Here is an 18,154-nt window from a genome sequence, read left to right as displayed (position 1 = left end):
TCCCGGTACTTACTTTTATATATGATTTATACATGGAAATGTATACATTGATTGTAGTTATGTTTAACTTGTTCCATTCCTTACCTCTGAGGCCCACTTGACATCAAACATGTCCATATTTGTTGGCATTTGGCCCCTGAACTAAAATGAGTTTGACACCCCTGTGCTAAACACACAGATCACAGTCTCACCACTATCAAAATAAAAGGTGTGCAGTTTAAAACATCACATATTTCAGCTTAAAGAAGAATCCTAAGCTTCTGGAAAAAAAAAAAAACAAATAAAAAAATGCTCTCGTTCAGTGGTTCCCAAACTGGGGTACGTGTACTCCTAGGGGTACAGGAGCACATTGCAGGGGGTACTCGGAAAGATTTAACAATTAATTTAAAAATGATCTGGAAATATTACTAGCTTTTTTTTTTTTAGGATACTTTTGAACAAACTAACAGTTAAACTATTGCTTAATAAAATACTGGTGCTATATTTTCATGTATTTTTTAAATTTTATCACACTTCTGACAATAGGAGACAATAATTAGCAATTTTGATTACAATTGAAGTAATTACATAAAAGTTGCATGGTATTTGGAAAAAAATAAATTCCACTTTAAATTACATTTATTGTTTTGAATTTGTAGATGAAGCTTTAGGGAACCAATGTTCGAGACGCTATTCCACTAATGAAAAATTAAATTATGGAGAGGGTACTTATGATATGAAGAGGTGATTTGACCAAAATGCAAAGGGGTACATGGGACAAAAAAGATTAGGAACCGCTGTTCTAGTTGAACCCCTCATTTTCAAAAGTAATGTGACTTTAAAGGTGCAGTCTGCAACTCTTATAAAAGTGACTTTTTGGCATATTTGCTAAAGCTGTCACTACGTAAGGACAGCTTTACATCAAACTAGTAGTTTGTGTGAAAAAAACAGACTAATTAAGCCCCGCCCCCTGCTATTCCTGCAGCCTTTGGCAGATTGCCAGAATGCACCGCGACCGAGCTAAAAGAACCAATCAGAGCCAGGATTGTGTTTGATGGGCTGTCTGACAGCTGTTGCTCACAGGCCCCGCCCCTTTCTCAGAGCGAGAGTGCCATCTTTTTTACAGTGTATGGTCTGGAGGACTGGAAGACGGAATTGATAACTTTTCTGCTTGAAAAGTAATTACTGTTGCTTGATTTACATTATGTTTGATTTATAATTGTTACACTAGAACTCTGGTGCGTGTGTTCATGTGCGTGCGCAGCCTCCGTGTGGGCTGCTGTGATGCTGAGTTGTTGCTGCTGCTGAGGTGTGTGCACATTGAGAGAGAGAAGCACTGCAGTAATGTGCTTTTAACAGAGCATGTTATATTGCTGTGATGTTGCTTTCTGGCTAACGTTAGCTTGTTAGCTCCTCTGAGGGAGGGACTTTGGAAAGTTTGGAGGCAGGGCAAGAGAGCAGCGGGGAGGGTGGGGGAGAGAGGGGACTGCACCTTTAAGCCATGCTGATTTTGGCGTAGTTTGTGTGTTTTATTTATTTTTTCTATTGTAAAAACACGTTGTGCTGCACCTGTCTGTAAGAAATGCTTTAAAACTTGTACTTCAATTTCCAGTGAGTCACAAACCTTTTCTTGGACCCAGTAAAGAAAATGAGGTTGTCCTTCATAAGCCTGATGATAAAAAAGTAATTTTCACATATGAATTAAAGTCAGTTCCTTGAGAGTCAAAGACAATAATCTCTCCATCATTATCTCAATAATCATTGTGGTTTTAAAATGAACTCCTTTTTCAAATGTTCTCTTAGTCTTTGATTCTAATTGTTTCAAACAGATCTGTGACATACAGTTACTCAGAGAATATTTAATTTGGAGAAAACATGCATTTATCCCTAAACCTCACCATTCACAGGCGTCATTATTCAAAGCTTTAATTTTCTGTTGAAAAGACACATTGAAGACTAACATTTCTTACATTTCCGTTTTTTTCAAACACATTAATCAGTGCTACAAAGTGACATATTTGCAAGTTTGCATGATTTTATTTAATAATGAAATCAAATAAAACAAAATCAGGCAGATTTGCATTTTTTTACACTAAATATTTAAAACAACATTTGTCTTTTATCAGTGTGATGCAGTGTTTTATTTCCCTCTACAGCAGAAATGAGAAACTTCTATCACAGCGGGGGTCCAAAAAATGTGATTTTTTGATCTGAGGGCCACATGATCAATATTCATGTTATTAATTAGAATAATGACCAATCAGAACATAAACAGTAATAGTAATTTTGCGTTTTTCTGTCATTCTGTGTATGTTTGTTGTTGTCTTGCTTGTTATGATTGCATTGCTGTCATCCTTTTGTGTATTTTGTGTATTAAGTTATCATATTGCATTTTAAAATCATTGTGTATTTCTGTTGTCGTTTTGCTTGTTTGTTAGTACTGTGCGTTTGCAAAGTAATTTTTTGTGTTTTTCTTGTCTTTTTTGCAATCATTTTGGGTTATTTGGAGTAATTTTGTGTATTACTGTCATCAGTTTTGTTGACTTTTGTAGTCGTTTTTTGTGTTTTTGAGTTTTTTTTGTCTTTTACTGTATTTTTCTGCAAGTTTGTAATTCTTTGCATTTTTTTCAAATGTATTCTTACTTTAGTTTTGTCTATTTTTCAATCATTTTGTGTGTTTAATTTGGGGACCGCATAAAATTAGACTGAGGGATGATTATTATCCCGTATTTACAGATGTGATAATTGAATGGTAGATGTGTGTCTAAGTTCCAACTCTTCCACATCAGTGATGGTTTGTTCCAGTGTTGGGTCATGTGACTGTTCTCTGTGTGGCCCCCTGCTGCTCAGTCACAGTTTGGAAAACTGGATCAGGTTCCTGTTGATTTCTGCCACATTCCTGCAGCCTACACAATGAAAACAATCACAATCACAGGTGAATTTATAGAAATAATCACTTAATAAGTCATTAATCACACAGACTATATTAGAAGTACTAATATTAACTCCTTTGGCAACTAAAATGACAACATGATTGAACTAAAAACTCCAATTAAAGCAGACTTTTTAGTCATAAAAATAATAAATACTTACCTGATAAAGCCATAGACAGACGGAACTCATCGTTTAAGATCTGCAGAACTTCCCTCACTCCTTCTTCACCCTGAAACATCAACGGAATGATTCTACGATCAAATCTTTCACTTTATAAAAGTTTCTATAAATCTAAAGAGAGACTTTCACAAAGTCCATGTTTAAAAAATAAATAATATTTTGGCCAAAATATGATAATTCTATAAACTCAAGTTTTTTAGGAACAATTGTCAAACTCAAGGCCGGGGGCCAAATCCAGCCCTTTCAAACATCCAAAATGGCCCAATGAACACACACCTTGTAGGCGTGGCCCCACACAGCTGAGCGACCAATGAACACACACCTTGTAGGTGAGGCCCCACACAGCTGAGCGACCAATGAACACACACCTTGTAGGTGAGGCCCCACACAGCTGGATGACCAATGAACACACACCTTGTAGGCGTGGCCCCACACAGCTGGATGACCAATGAACACATACCTTGTAGGCGTGGCCCGACATAGCTGGATGACCAATGAACACACACCTTGTAGGCGTGGCCCCACACAGCTGGATGACCAATGAACACACACCTTGTAGGCGTGGCCCCACACAGCTGGATGACCAATGAACACACACCTTGTAGGTGAGGCCCCACACAGCTGGGCGACCAATGAACACACACCTTGTAGGCGAGGCCCCACACAGCTGGGCGACCAATGAAAACACACTTGGCTCCCAGCGCCAGAGATTTCAGCACGTCACTTCCTGTTCTGATTCCTCCGTCCAGATAGACCTCGATCCGACCCTGGACCGTGTCAATGATCTCTGACAGAGCGTCGATCTGTGGCCAGAGAAGAAGAAGAAGAGATCCCAGTTAGACTCCCAGTATCAACTGGTCTGATATGAAGTCATTGAAAGGTTTTAGACTTTAGTGGATGATTCTAAATCTCTGGGAATCATTGAAGGACACGGTTGGTCATTTTTAGAACCAATCACCATCCAGCTCTTTCACACACTTTAAACCTTTCATGCTGTTGCTCTGTAAAGCAGGGGTTTTCAATCTTACACTCACGATACACTGGGAGGGAGTCACCAGATGCCTTCAAGAAACTAAGAATATTTTCTTAACAATTTTTTCTTATTTTTACCGTTTTTCTGCAACTGCACCAATCTTGCCATATTTAAACCTATTTTCATCACTTTTTCTTCCCATGTTTTTGCTCCTTTTAATGCATTTTTTTCTACATTACTCCTATTTCTGACACTTCTATATTAAATTTTAATGCCTTTTCTGCATGTTTTTTCTACTTTAAAGACATTTTTGTCACTTATAAACCCTTTCCACCACTTTTCCACCTATCGTTGCATGTGTTGACCCATTATTATCAGTTTTAATCTCTTTTCATCATATTTCCTGCTTATTTTTGCAATTTTAACCACATTCACGATTTGTCATGCCCACTATTTGCCAGTTTAAACTAACTGTTCCAATATTGACACTTTGAACCCATTTTACCACTTTTTCTGTCGGTTTTTGTCCACTCTAATTTGCAACTTTTGACCAATTTTTGTGATTGTTAAAAAATCCCATTTCACCACATTTTCGACCATTTTTGGATACTTTTAACCCATTTTTATTTCTGATTAAAACAAGGATTTACATCACTAAGATGACTATACACTATGGCCCAAATAATAGTGAATTTCCTGGGTAACAGTGTATAATATTCAGATGAATAAATAAATGTGATTATCACAGATTCATAGAACAATGGACCATCATTTTGCTGACTTTATGGATGGACCCCAAAAATCTCTCCCCTTTATTCCCCCTTATAGATGGTCCTGTCTCCACATGACTGTTCATTAATGTTCATGTCTGTGTTTAACCACCTTCAGTTACAGTGGGGGTCCCCACTCTCTGGGACCTTTATTTTGGGGATTGTGGACTGAAAAGGTTGAGAACCCCTGCTGTAAAGCACCGCCCCTTCTCCACACACACGTGTGTGGGAGCTCTGGTCTTATCAAAGACTTTGATCTTTTCTCCATTTATCCTGAATGTTCCTAATAGCTCAGTGAGTACCGATGCAGGGCCCCCGTCCAGCTGTCTCCCCCCGTGGTTAGACACGATGATGCCCTGGACGCCGTGCTCCACAGCCAGCTCTGCATCCTCCTTGGTCAGGATGCCTTTGATGATGATGGGCAAGCGGCTGATGGACTGTAACCAGTAGACGTCCTTCCAGCTGATGGAAGGATCCAGACTGTCGGCAGGGATCCCGTATTCCTCTGGGCCTTCAGTCTCCTGGTTAGGCAAGGCAAGGCAAATTTATTTATATAGCGCATTTCATACTCAAGGCAACTCAATGTGCTTTACATGATAAAACATTCAATTGTTTAAAATCAATAAGAACATTTAAAATCATCAGTAAAATCAATTAAAATCATCAGTAAAATCATCATTACGTCAACAACATGACAAAAAGTCTCTCTCTCAATCATATGCAGTAGAGAAAAAAAGTGCCTTTAACTTTGATTTAAAAATGTTCACATTGGATGCTGACTTCAGCTCCGCTGGCAGTTTGTTCCACTTCTTTGCAGCATAACAACTAAAAGCAGCATCACCATGTTTACTGTGAGCTCTGGGCTCTACTATCTGATCTGTGTCCATAGATCTGAGAGACCTGCTGGGTTCATACCTGACCAACATGTCACTGATGTATTCTGGACCAAACCCATTCACAGATTTATACACCAGCAGCAGAACTTTAAAGTCTATTCTGAGGCTGACTGGGAGCCAGTGTAAAGACTTTAAAACTGGAGTAATGTGCTCTGACCTCTTTGTTCTGGTTAAGACCCGAGCTGCAGCGTTCTGAACCAGCTGTAGCTGTTTGATGCTCTTTTGGGGGATTCCTGTCAGAAGACCATTACAATAGTCCAGTCTGCTGGAGATAAAAGCATGGACCAGTTTCTCCTGATCTTTCTGAGCCATTAAACCTTTCACTCTGGAGATGTTCTTTAGGTGGTAGAAGGCTGTTTTTGTGATAGATTTGATCTGACTGCTGAATGTAAGATCTGAGTCAATCAGAACACCAAGGTTTTTGACTTGGTCTTTAGCTTTTAAAGATCGAGACTCAAGATAATTGCTGACAGCAGTCTTCTTTTCCTTGTTACCAAAGACAATCACCTCCGTCTTGTCATGGTTTAGTTGAAGGAAGTTTTCACTCATCCAGCAGTTTATTTTTTCTAAACAGTCACACAACACCTCAATGGGACCATGATCATCTGGGTTCAGTGATAGATATAGTTGTGTGTCATCTGCATAGCTCTGATAATCAACCTTACAGTTCTGTAAAATTTGTCCTAAAGGAAGCATGTAAAGGCTAAACAGAAGAGGTCCAAGAACAGATCCCTGAGGAACCCCACAGGATATTGGTAATCTGTCAGATTCAAAGTTTCCAATGCTTACAAAATAGCTTCGCTCCTCCAAGTATGACTTAAACCATTGCATTACTTTTCCATTTAGTCCAACCCATGTTTGCAATCTGTGCAACAAAATTGTATGATCTACAGTGTCAAATGCAGCACTTAGATCCAACAGAATGAGAACAGATACTTTTCCTGAATCAGTGTTCAACCTTATGTCATTGATCACTTTGATCAGAGCAGTTTCTGTGTGTGATGAGAACGAAAACCTGACTGAAATTTATCAAATATTTTGTTGAATGTTAAGAATTGACTCAGTTGGTTGAAGACCACCTTCTCAATGATCTTGGCCATGAATGGAAGGTTGCTGATTGGTCTATAGTTAGCCAGTATAGAGGCATCCAGTGTTTTCTTTTTTAACAGCGGTTTCACAGCAGCTACTTTCAGGGATTTTGGTACGGTGCCTGATTGGAATGAGCAGTTAATTATCTGACACAAATCAGTGACAATTGACTTTACAACAGTTTTAAAGAAGTTTGAGGGTATTGTGTCAAGGCAACACGTTGATGGATTCAGCTGCTGAACAGTCTCCTCTATTGTCTGTGGGTTCACTGTAATAAACTCTGACATTGTAGTTGACTCATCCCTCAGTGGTTGAAGCTGTTCAAGCTTTTTGTGATTTTGCTGGTTTGTTCTGATGTTTGACCTTATTGATTGTATTTTTTCATTGAAATATACAGCAAATTCATTGCATTTTCCAGCTGACAGTAATTCAGGGGCTATCTGATCTGGGGGGGTTGTGAGCTTTTCAATTACAGAAAACAACGTGCGAGAGTTGTTGACATTTTTGGCAATAATTTCAGAAAAGTATTGCTGCCTTGCTTTGAACAAGCCATCATTGAATTTTCGCAGACTTATTTTGTACAGTTCTAGATGAATTTGGAGTTTTGTTGATCTCCATTTACGCTCAGCTCTTCTACAGTCAGATTTCAAATTCTGCATTATCTCAGTCCTCCTCCAAGGTGTTTTCTGTGTTAGAGAGTATGTGGTTCAGGCTCAGAAATAAAGGTCAACCATTACCAACTCATCTTAGTCACAGACAATAAACAACTTCTCTCTGTGATTACAACAGCCTGTAAATATCATAACAAAGAAAATAAGTGTTTTTCTGATAAAGAACAGGGTGAATAATTCAGGTTCATTAATTGTGTTTTGCTGCTGTTCAGTTCAGGCTTTGGTTTGGTCTCATGTCACTCTCACTAAAACAGAGCGACCCCCAGTGGACACAATAGGAACAGCAGTTAGTTTCTGGAAGAAATGCTTCCACTGCGTTCTCTTTGTTTAATATGGGGCGACGATTGGAAAGCTGCACATACTGTGGGTATGGAAAGTATTCAAACCCCTTTAAATTTTCACTCTTTGTTTCATTGCAGCCATTTGCTAAAATCAAAAAAGTTCATTTTATTTCTCATTAATGTCCACTCAGCACCCCATCTTGACAGAAAAAAACAGAAATGTAGAAAATTTTGCAAATTTATAAAAAAATAAAAACTGAAATATCACATGGACATAAGTATTCAGACCCTTTGTTGTGACACTCATATTTAACTCACATGCTGTCCATTTCTCCTGATCCTCCTTGAGATGGTTCTGCTCCTTCATTGGAGTCCAGCTGTGTTTAATTAAACTGAACAAGGCACAGATCTGGCCAAGGTTACAAAAGAATTTCTGCAGCACTCAAGGTTCCTAAGAGCACAGTGGCCTCCATAATCCTTAAATGGAAGAAGTTTGGGACGACCAGAACTCTTCCTAGTCCTGGCCGTCCAGCCAAACTGAGCAATCGTGGGAGAAGAGCCTTGGTGAGAGAGGTAAAGAAGAACCTAAGATCACTGTGGCTGAGCTCCAGAGGTGCAGTATGGAGACGGGAGAAAGTTCCACAAAGTCAACTATCACTGCAGCCCTCCACCAGTCGGGGCTTTATGGCAGAGTGACCCAACGGAGGCCTCTCCTCAGTGCTAGACATATGAAAGCCTGCATAGAGTTTGTCAAAAAAACACATGAAGGACTCTCAGACTATGAGAAATAAGATTCTCTGGTCTGATGAGACCACGATTGAACTTTTTGGCATTGATTCTAAGCGGTATGTGTGGTGAAAAACAGGCACTGCTCATCACCTGCCCAATACAATCTCAAAGTGAAACATGGTGGTGGCAGCATCATGCTATGGGGGTGTTTTTCAACTGCAGGGACAGGACGACTGGTTGCAATTGAATGAAAGATGAATGCGGCCAAGTACAGAGATATCCTGGAAGAAAACCTTTTCCAAAGCCAAAGGAGTGGCTTTGGAACAACTCTGTGACCATTCTTGAGTGGCCCAGCTAGAGCCCTGACTTAAACCCATTTGAGCATCTCTGGAGAAACCTGAAAATGTCTGTCCACCAACCTTCACTATCCAACCTGACAGAACTGGAGAGGATCTGCAAAGGAATAATGGCAGAGGATCCACAAATCCAGGTGTGAAAAACTTGTTGCATCATTCCCAAGAAGACTCATGGCTGTATTAGCTCAGAAGGTGTTTCTACTCAATACTGAGAAAAGGGTCTGAATACTTATGACCATGTGAAATTTCAGTTTTTCTCTTTTAATAAATTTGCAAAAAAACATCTACATTTCTGGTTAGATTGAACATTTAGTTTACATATAAATTTAACATTTAGATTTAGCATTCAGATTTACATTTAATATTTAACATTTAGAATGGATTTTTAAGACAAAAGTAAATTTCACAAATATTGCTGTACATCTTGTCAAAATTAACATAAAAAAAATTCACGTAGGTTTTTTAAAAGTGGTTTGTTGCTAAATGAGAAAAGTTGTGGTTTATTTTAGCATGTGCAACTTATCGGTATCAGTTTCCATCCTGTTCTTCATTTCGTCCTTATTCATTAAATATGCTCATGGAATTAAACAAAGTGAAACAACAGTTACCTGAAAAAGTGCCTCAAAGTTCTTGACCTTAAGGTGCGGCGGCAGCTTGAACTGGTTGCGGATGTCGTTGCGACGCTTTCCCGTGTAAGGGACATCAACGGTGAGGACCAGAGCCTTGTAGCCCAGGGTCTCGACCCGGTGCACGATCTGCTCCGACAGCTTTCTGTCTCGGTACACGTAGAGCTGGAACCAGCGGTACCCGTTTGGTGCTGCTGCTACGATCTCCTCCACCGAGCAGGTGGAGTACGTGCTGGTGATGTAGCAGGTGTTCAGGGCCTCGGTGGCTAGGGGAGAGGTCAGAGGTCAACACTTATGAGGCACCTATGAGGCACACTCTAGTTTCTCTATTGAAGCCACTAAAAAAAAAAAATCACTATGGAAATCATATTATTATTGTTGTAAATATATGTATCATATTTGTGTATTTGTATTATTAATAGTATTATCTATCTTACTTTACCTTATTTTTTACTACTGTAATGTGTGTGTATCTAATGCTTGTTTTTAACAGTCTTTTACTTAATTATACACTTATTTAACATTTATTCTTTCTTTCATCTTTGTTTAACGTTTATTCTTTTATTTGTGATATTTTCTTGAGTGGCTGTAACAAAAGCAATTTCCCCCTGGGATAAAAAAAGGAATTCTGATTTATTTTAATTATGAGAAAGAAAGTCATAATTACAAGAAAGAAAGTCATAATTATGAGATATAAAATCATGATTATTAGGGGTGTCCCGATCCGATATTGCTATCGGTTCGATATCAGCCAGAAAACGAATATCGGATTTTATCGGACTGCATCTAAAATCTCCGGTGTATATTATATTATATTTATTCAATTGTAGAACCAATTGAACACTTCCTGGATCATCTCCACTCAGACTAAAACAGGAAATGAACCAATTGAACACTTCCTGGATCATCTTGACTCCTCACCTCGAGCAGTGGCCACCTCTCCTTCATGCCAGGCCAGGCAGTGGAAGGCAGTGGGAGCGATGCCCACTGGGAAGCTGATTTCTGTGCCCTGCACTGTGGTCCGTGTGTCGCTCATGGACACGTCCCTCAGGATACGAGGCCTCAGACGAATCCTGGAAGCAAGGAAGTACACGTGAACTGGTCACATGAAACATGGCGGGTGGGAGGAGCTCAATCAAACAGAACAGGAACAATAACAGTTCTGTCATCTCACTCATCTGCTGTTTTTGGATATTCAGATTATTAGTATTATGTTGATTATCATTATATATATATAAAACATATTTTTTTTATTCAATCTAATTTTTTATCATTTCTTAAAAAATATACATTTTTATTATTTTATTTTATAGTTTTCTTTCTACTAATTAGGGCTGGGGGATATGGACCAAAACTCATATCACAATATTTATTCTTGAAATGGACACAGTATAATCTTACCACAAAGACAATTCTAGGTTAAATTTGCTGATGCAAAATACATCACAGGCACATCTATCTATCTATCTATCTATCTATCTATCTATCTATCTATCTATCTATCTATCTATAAAAGCAAAGAAGGTCTGTGTGTGCGTGTGTGGAGCGACTATCTCCCCGACGAGGCATGAGTTCGACCTGAAACTTAGTTAACGGCTTTCAAATTCCCCGAGTGTGTACATCCGTTATGTTGGAGTAATTTGGTCAGTTCCAAAGTTCATTTTAATTTTATTTCATTTCTGGATGGCCCAGAAGTGAAACTTATTCCTCACCCGAGCAAGAGTCACGTGTGCGGCCAGAGCCAATCGCTGCACACACAGCCAAGAAGACACAGACGGTAAACACACGAGTGAGAGAGAGGAAGGTAGTTTAGAACGGAGAGGGGGTAGGGGCGTCTGGGCAGCCGCGCTCACACTGATAAACTAGCAAAGCTCCCAAGTATCACTTATTGGGCCTGATGTGAGTCACTGATGTGCGTGCATGTGCGCGGCTAAAGCGAGTGCGTGTGAGCCATGGAGTAGCAAGTCACACACACAATCACACACACAGTGTCATTGATGTGCGTGCATATGCGCGGCTAAAGCTTGTGCGTGTGTTTGAGTCTCAGAGTAGCGACACACACACACCAAACTACAACAAAAATATGAAAGTGACTCAAAATACACAAAACTAAATATTTATACAAAAAATACACAAAATGACAACAGAAATGCACAAAACTACACAAAAAAACGATACAAAAATATGGCGTAAAACAAAAAAACTAAACAATATTTACACAAAATGACAACAGAAATGCACAAAAAGGCTCCAAAAACACACAAAATGACTCCAAAAAACATATATTACAGAAAAATACACCAAACAACAAAAATATGAAAATGACTCAAAATACACAAAACTAAATATTTATACAAAAAATACACAAAATGACAGCAGAAATGCACAAAACTACACTAAACAAGATAGAAAATACACAAAATGACTCCAGAATCATACAATGACAACAAAAAACAATAATTATACAAAAATGCACAAAAACACAACAGAAAGATACAAAAATACACATAATGTCTCCAAGAAACATACATTACAGAAAAATACACCAAATGAAAAAAATATAAAAATGAGTAAAAAAAACAACAACAAACACATTTATCATGCACGTCTCATAGAGGTAACCAGGGAAATCACACACAATTTTACTTTTCACCCACAAATAAACCCCGTTATAACAGTACAGAGTATGTACACCTTTTTGTACATCCAACCTTCAAACACATACTAATTTGGCCATAATTAACTCTACTTAAGCTCCCACTATATGAATACATACTTCCAACGGGAACAGCCCCCCCACCAGCACCCCTGGCCGACAGTAGCCCCCAACGCCCAACCCAACAGGAGAGCAGGGGCAAGAGCAAAGGAAGGGGAGGAGGGGAGGACGGGACAGAGAGCAAGGGGAAAGAGCGGCAGAGAAATATGCAAGCCCCCAGCCCCACGGGCCACCCAGACGTGCACGGAGGGGGCAGCCCAGGGGTGATGATACATTTCAACACCCTGTGGGATGTGGCTATACTCAGATGGAGAGAGACAGGGGAGGGCGATTCAGAGGACGGTTCTGATAGGTGATTAGAAGCATGGCTGTGCTGACTCATAAAGACACTTGTTAATACATGTTGGTTTATGGACAGTTTGACACTCGTGTATTTTTTATATTTTTGTTAAACGTGAGTATGAGCGATAAAATCCATCCCAATAATAAACTCCATGTCTGTGTCGGTGTGTGTGTTGACTGAACTCTCACCTGAGGTCAAGTCTCACACACTTTGACACATGAACAGGTGGAGTCTGATCTCTGGATCAGAAGATGAGCCACTACCACCTGAACCATGGTCTCTGTGCTGTTACACCACATTTTATCTTTATTTTAAAGGATTTCATATTTCCAACCGGTATTAAGCAGATCTAAGGCTGTGTTGTAAATATCATACTAACGTACTAGTATTACGGTACTACTACTACTAAGTCTGACGTCTAAATGAGTGTGTAGTGCATTCACAGTATGAAAATATTGAGTATGTGAGAAATACCAGGATGCATAATATATGGGGATATTTTGGTGGTGCCCACAGTGCATACACTAGTTATACTTCTTGTCTTCCATTAGTTTATAATGCTTTTGTAAATAGGGCTCTTGTTTTGAAATTAAAAGGAATTTTTGTCAGTAGCACAATAGAGAGTCTCTGAAAATCCCAGAATTGTCGAAATGTGTTTCCGTGAGTTTTATGGATGAAATGAGCACATGTTGATATTCTACTTGGTCACTTTCTCATTTAAAATGTTTTCAGAACTTTCAAAGTAAAGGTGGAGAATCATCAGAGATATTTAGCCTCTGTGTGATTCAGGTTTGTAAGGTGTGGGTTCCAAATGCATCTTGGGAAACTTGGAATTATTCCTCAGTGGGAACGCTCACAATCCTAATCATACTAATAGTCTATAGTAGACAGTATATACTCATTGAGTTTGTAGTGTGTAGTACGGAGTGTGATATTTTGAACACAGTGTGATTTTTTTAGAAATTGCCTCAGTGAAACGTTATGTTGTGGATTCTATTAATTTCATAATCGTATAAACACAGTGTCCCGTTAATCCCAGATGGAAGCTAATATCATATGAACATTAGGGATGAGTCGTACCGTTTGTAGGCCAGTATGTTGTCGTCCCTGGTGCAGCATTCGTCTGCTCCTGCTGCGTAATAATCCCAGGTGGACTTGGAGAGATGCTCCTTTGCATACTCCTCAAAGTCAGTCAGACAAACCATCGCCATCTCAGCGCAGTGACCTTCTCTGTGTGGGACAGACATTACACAGGTTTAAAGTCATTCTATTCAGGTTCCAAACTTTCACCAAGAGAGGTTGACTCTGAAATAGTTGATGCCATTTCCAACCACCAACAACTATGAAGTTTGTTTTTTCTTCCCTTGTTAGTCTGAAAACAAAGCAGCTCAACTGGACTATGATATGAGACTGAAATTGTCCAGTTTGGTGCCAGACTTTGCTCCACTCATGGCCCAGAAAAGAAAGTAAGTAGAGTCGATACCGCCAGTGGAAACACGCCATAAGATGACCAAAGTACAGAGACTATGATATTACTTCATTGAGAGATGGGTTAAATACAAAGAATCTCACGGTACACGTGTGACAAAAATAAAGTACCTGTATCTTTGGTAAAACTGTCATTTCATGTTTTCATTTGTGAACTGAAGTTGGCATATTGTTATGAGGCTATTTGAGTTAGGTGGTCCGTGAGTGTTTTTTATGGGTTAAGTAGTCCTTGGTCTGAAAAAGTTTGAGAAACACTCCTCTAGGCACAGACTGCACTGACGTCTTGTGGAAATGGTAGGCAAGGCAACTAACTGGTCTGTACTGAAAAGATGTTGGTAAAAGTTAGTCGCCCATAAGAAAATCACAAGAGGAAAATGCTTAAAACAGCTGACATTAAATGTAGTTAAGAATCAAAAGTGTATTGTTAAAAAATATACTCAAGTATCAAAAGTACCAGCAAAACTTTTTCATAATATGCATAAAAAGAAGCAAAACAGCCATAAATGGTTCTTTGCTTTTTCTCTTTATTTCACTGCTGGATAAACTAAAAATATGTGGTATGATAAAACATCTGAAGAAACATGAACAGGTAGTGAATCAAGTGTCTGCCAGAAAACATGATGTAATAAAGCCTCTGTCTGCCTAGGAAAACACACACACACACACACACACACACACACACACACACACACACACACACACACACACACACACACACACACACACACACACACACACACACACACACACATGCACCTCCCCCCCCCCAAAGGTTAGATGGAGAGTTGTTGAGCATCTTTATCTGGTGGGACTTTGGAAGGCACAGCCGCACAAGTAGTAAATTATTCTGTATGTTTTAAGATATAAACATTAATATGACAGGTATGACCACTGTTTGACTCTTATCTTCTACCGATGGAGATGCTGTTGGTGTGGTCCTGCTGAGACGTTTAATGGGATAAACAAGTTTCAGTGGTGTTATCTATGGAAAACGTGTAGGTTTACTGTCCCTTTAAGGTTTGCAACAATGACGCACGTGTAGGTGTGTTCACACCAAAAGCAACTTCAGCGACTTTGGCCAAAAAAATTATGTAAATGAAGCAACGTCGAGTGACGCAACTTGCGCAATCTGAGTCACTGAAAGTCGTTTAAAATGTTTAACTTTTCAAGCGACTTCAGCTGTGAAACTGGTGGGGTAGAATGAAGCGAGCAAAAAGCTAAAAACTATGTTAATACGACTTATCACAGAATTTAGGCAACTATAGTCGCTAAAGTTGGATCCATTGTGAGTGTCTTTAAATGTAAGTTGTGTTAGTACAGTACAAACAGTAAGAACGGAGCTACACGATGCAGTTAGTAAGACTTTCTTAAACATAAGTAGCTCGCCAAATCCAAAATATGAAAAAAAGAAAAGAAAGAAAAGAAAAAAGAATGTACCCTATATGTAAACAAAACTTCACTCATAGTGAACTGTGCTTACTACAACTCTAGATCTATCTAACCATCACCACCCCCTCGCCCACCACAAAATGAATGTCTTGCGTCATGTTAACGTCATCCATGGGGTTATGGAAAAGTGGATAGGAAAGGAGATAGGAGGGACTATTCAGACGCAGTCCATGTATTTTTTCACAAGTGTAAAAGACGGGTATGTGTGCTTGATTTGCGGAACGAGCGTTGCAGTCGGTAAGAAAGGCAAGCTGAGGGGCAACTGAAGCATCATTCAAAGTGGCCCAGCATTTAGCAAAGAAACAATAACCTTTAACAGATGGAGTTTTATTAAGGATGCAATGACTCTCGTGGCTAATTCTTTGTTCAAAAATCACAAAAATGGCCCTGAAAACCTGTTTGCTATATCAGAGGTGCAGTTAGGCACGAACACCATGGCAACTAGAGTTTCTGCGCTCTTGGAGGACACAAAGGGGCAGTTAGAACATGACATAGGTACAGTACATGCACATGGTTTTCAATTCAATTTGATGAATCAGAGGGCTCCAGCAACACAGCTCAGTTGGTGATTTTCATAAGAATGGTGTTTGATGACTTCTCCGTTAAAGAGGAATTTCTCACATTGCTACTTGTCCCATTGGCGTGTGAATGTGAGTGTGAATGGGTGGATATGTAAAGCACTTTGTGACCTCTGTCTGTGAAAGGTGTTATAGAAATAAACAATACTTACTTACCTTTCAAAACAACAAGAAGAGATCTGGACATTTACAACATAGTGAAGAACCACTTTGATGAAAGGAATGTGCCTTTAGAAAGATTGGTGTCAATAACAACTGATAGATGTCTGGCCATGACAGGGAGGCATAATGGAAAGCAGACCCGAATTTTCCTCGTTTTCTGATCTATCATTGCATCATCCACCCACAGTTAATTTATGTCAAAGTCGTGGGGTTTGAACATGTTTGGACACCTGTTATAAAAATAATAAATTATATCCAAGCAAAGGCCAAATAACACCAAAGTTTCAATTTATTTTTGGAAGAACTGTCACCACAATATGGTGATCTTTTGCTGCATACAGAAATCAGATGGCTTAGCAGAGGAAAAGTCCTGCGTTGTTTTTTTTTAGCACTTCTGACACAGATCAAAGCTTTCATAAAAGCATGAAATAAGGACAAAACTCTGCTGTCTGACACTGAATGGCTACTGGACCTGGCATTTCTAGCAGATGTGACAGATGAATTAAATAACCTGAACTGTGAATTGCAAGGCAAAGGGAAGACAATCAGTGACATGATTAGTGATGTCAGTGCTTTCAAAGCAAAACTGGACATGTTTCTCAAACAAGTGAAGAATAGGAAGATACAGCTCAAAATGCTGGAAAATCATACTGCATCTGGTGCCATGGACATCCAGATATACTGTACATAGACCCCTAAACCTTGGACTTGATGCCCAACTGGATGACTGCATAAAAAAGTCTTAAAAAGGTATTGAAATTAACCTCAGGATTCCTGCGTATACCCTGTGAGAAACAACTAACCTGTGCCATTTTCATTTTGTTATTACACGTTGACTTATGAAAATGTTACACATGATGCACTTTATTATTTTTGTAGAATTTTTTTACTTTTAGGAGCTTTTATCCTTTTTCACATTTAAATATTCACAAAGCTGCTGCATTTGAACATTTTTTTTTTTAAATTTTATTTTTGCTCTACATGGTAACCTAAAGCTCAGGACACTTTATTGGTGGTTAAAGATGTTTTGTTAGTTTGTCCTGTAGATTATTATTTTATCACCAACCCCAAACCCTGTGATTTTATTTATTTGTGAAACTAAATACTGCTGACTGTGCTCTTTATTTCAGTCAAAGAGCTGAGAACAGTTCTGCAGTGGAACCTGTTGGACACGTTCATTTAGTTTTTAAAATGTGAAGAATGAAAGACTAAAGAAACTGACATGTTTTAATATTTTAAATATGTTCTAAACTTTTCATTTATATTTGAGATCACTACCTCATGTGCAGTTAAAACGACACGTTTGTATTGTTTCACAGGCATTGTTCAATGTTTTACAATAAAATAAGGGCAACAGGTTTCTTACCTGATCAATGATCGTGTGACAGTTCACTGTTAGTGTGGATTGCAGCAGCACAAGTGTGCATAGTCTCCTAACACCAGATTTGTGAAGAAGCCTGACACACTACCTGCACGAGTCATGATGACTCAGCACTGCATTCCAACCACACACACCACCAGAGGGGTGTCTCATCAAACCCAGCTCAGGGTTAAGTCCATGATTAATAAAACACTCAATAAAGATCTACAAAAGGAAAAATTAGTCAAAAAAGATTTCTGTTATACTTTTTTTTTTTAATACCGCTTTAATACTATTTTAAAAGGAAATGAAACAGAATATCATGGTAAATGTTTTAATATGATTTTAATTCCATACAACTTACGATATAATCATTGTCTTATTATGTGTTTAATGTGTACCATATTTTAATGAGATATCACAGTCTCCATGTGTTTAAACCATCAGTAATAATATATAAGGATACGTGTGTCACACGATATAAATGTGTCCATTTATTGATCAGATATTAATAATGAGAAAGCTGTGATATACAGAGAGGGAGGGGCTTCAGGGACAGTCACGGGGCAGAGCA

General features: G+C 38.8%; 1 protein-coding gene across 1 annotated transcript; it reads right to left on the bottom strand.

Moving 5' to 3' along the window:
• Positions 1-2,565: 2,565 nt before the first annotated feature.
• Positions 2,566-17,708, bottom strand: LOC114455275 (hydroxyacid oxidase 2-like). Its single transcript, XM_028436408.1, has 8 exons — positions 17,587-17,708; positions 13,624-13,773; positions 10,406-10,557; positions 9,467-9,750; positions 5,139-5,357; positions 3,738-3,896; positions 3,073-3,142; positions 2,566-2,885 (listed from the first exon to the last, which is right to left on the bottom strand). The coding sequence occupies exons 2-8, from the start codon at positions 13,752-13,754 to the stop codon at positions 2,830-2,832; spliced, it is 1,071 nt and encodes a 356-aa protein (XP_028292209.1). The 5' UTR covers positions 13,755-13,773; positions 17,587-17,708; the 3' UTR covers positions 2,566-2,829.
• Positions 17,709-18,154: the final 446 nt, after the last annotated feature.

This window comes from Gouania willdenowi, chromosome 21 (genome assembly GCF_900634775.1).
Source record: "Gouania willdenowi chromosome 21, fGouWil2.1, whole genome shotgun sequence".
Taxonomy (NCBI): domain Eukaryota; kingdom Metazoa; phylum Chordata; class Actinopteri; order Blenniiformes; family Gobiesocidae; genus Gouania; species Gouania willdenowi.
Note: the sequence above shows the minus strand (reverse complement) of the source record. Positions and strands in the feature narration are given on the sequence as shown.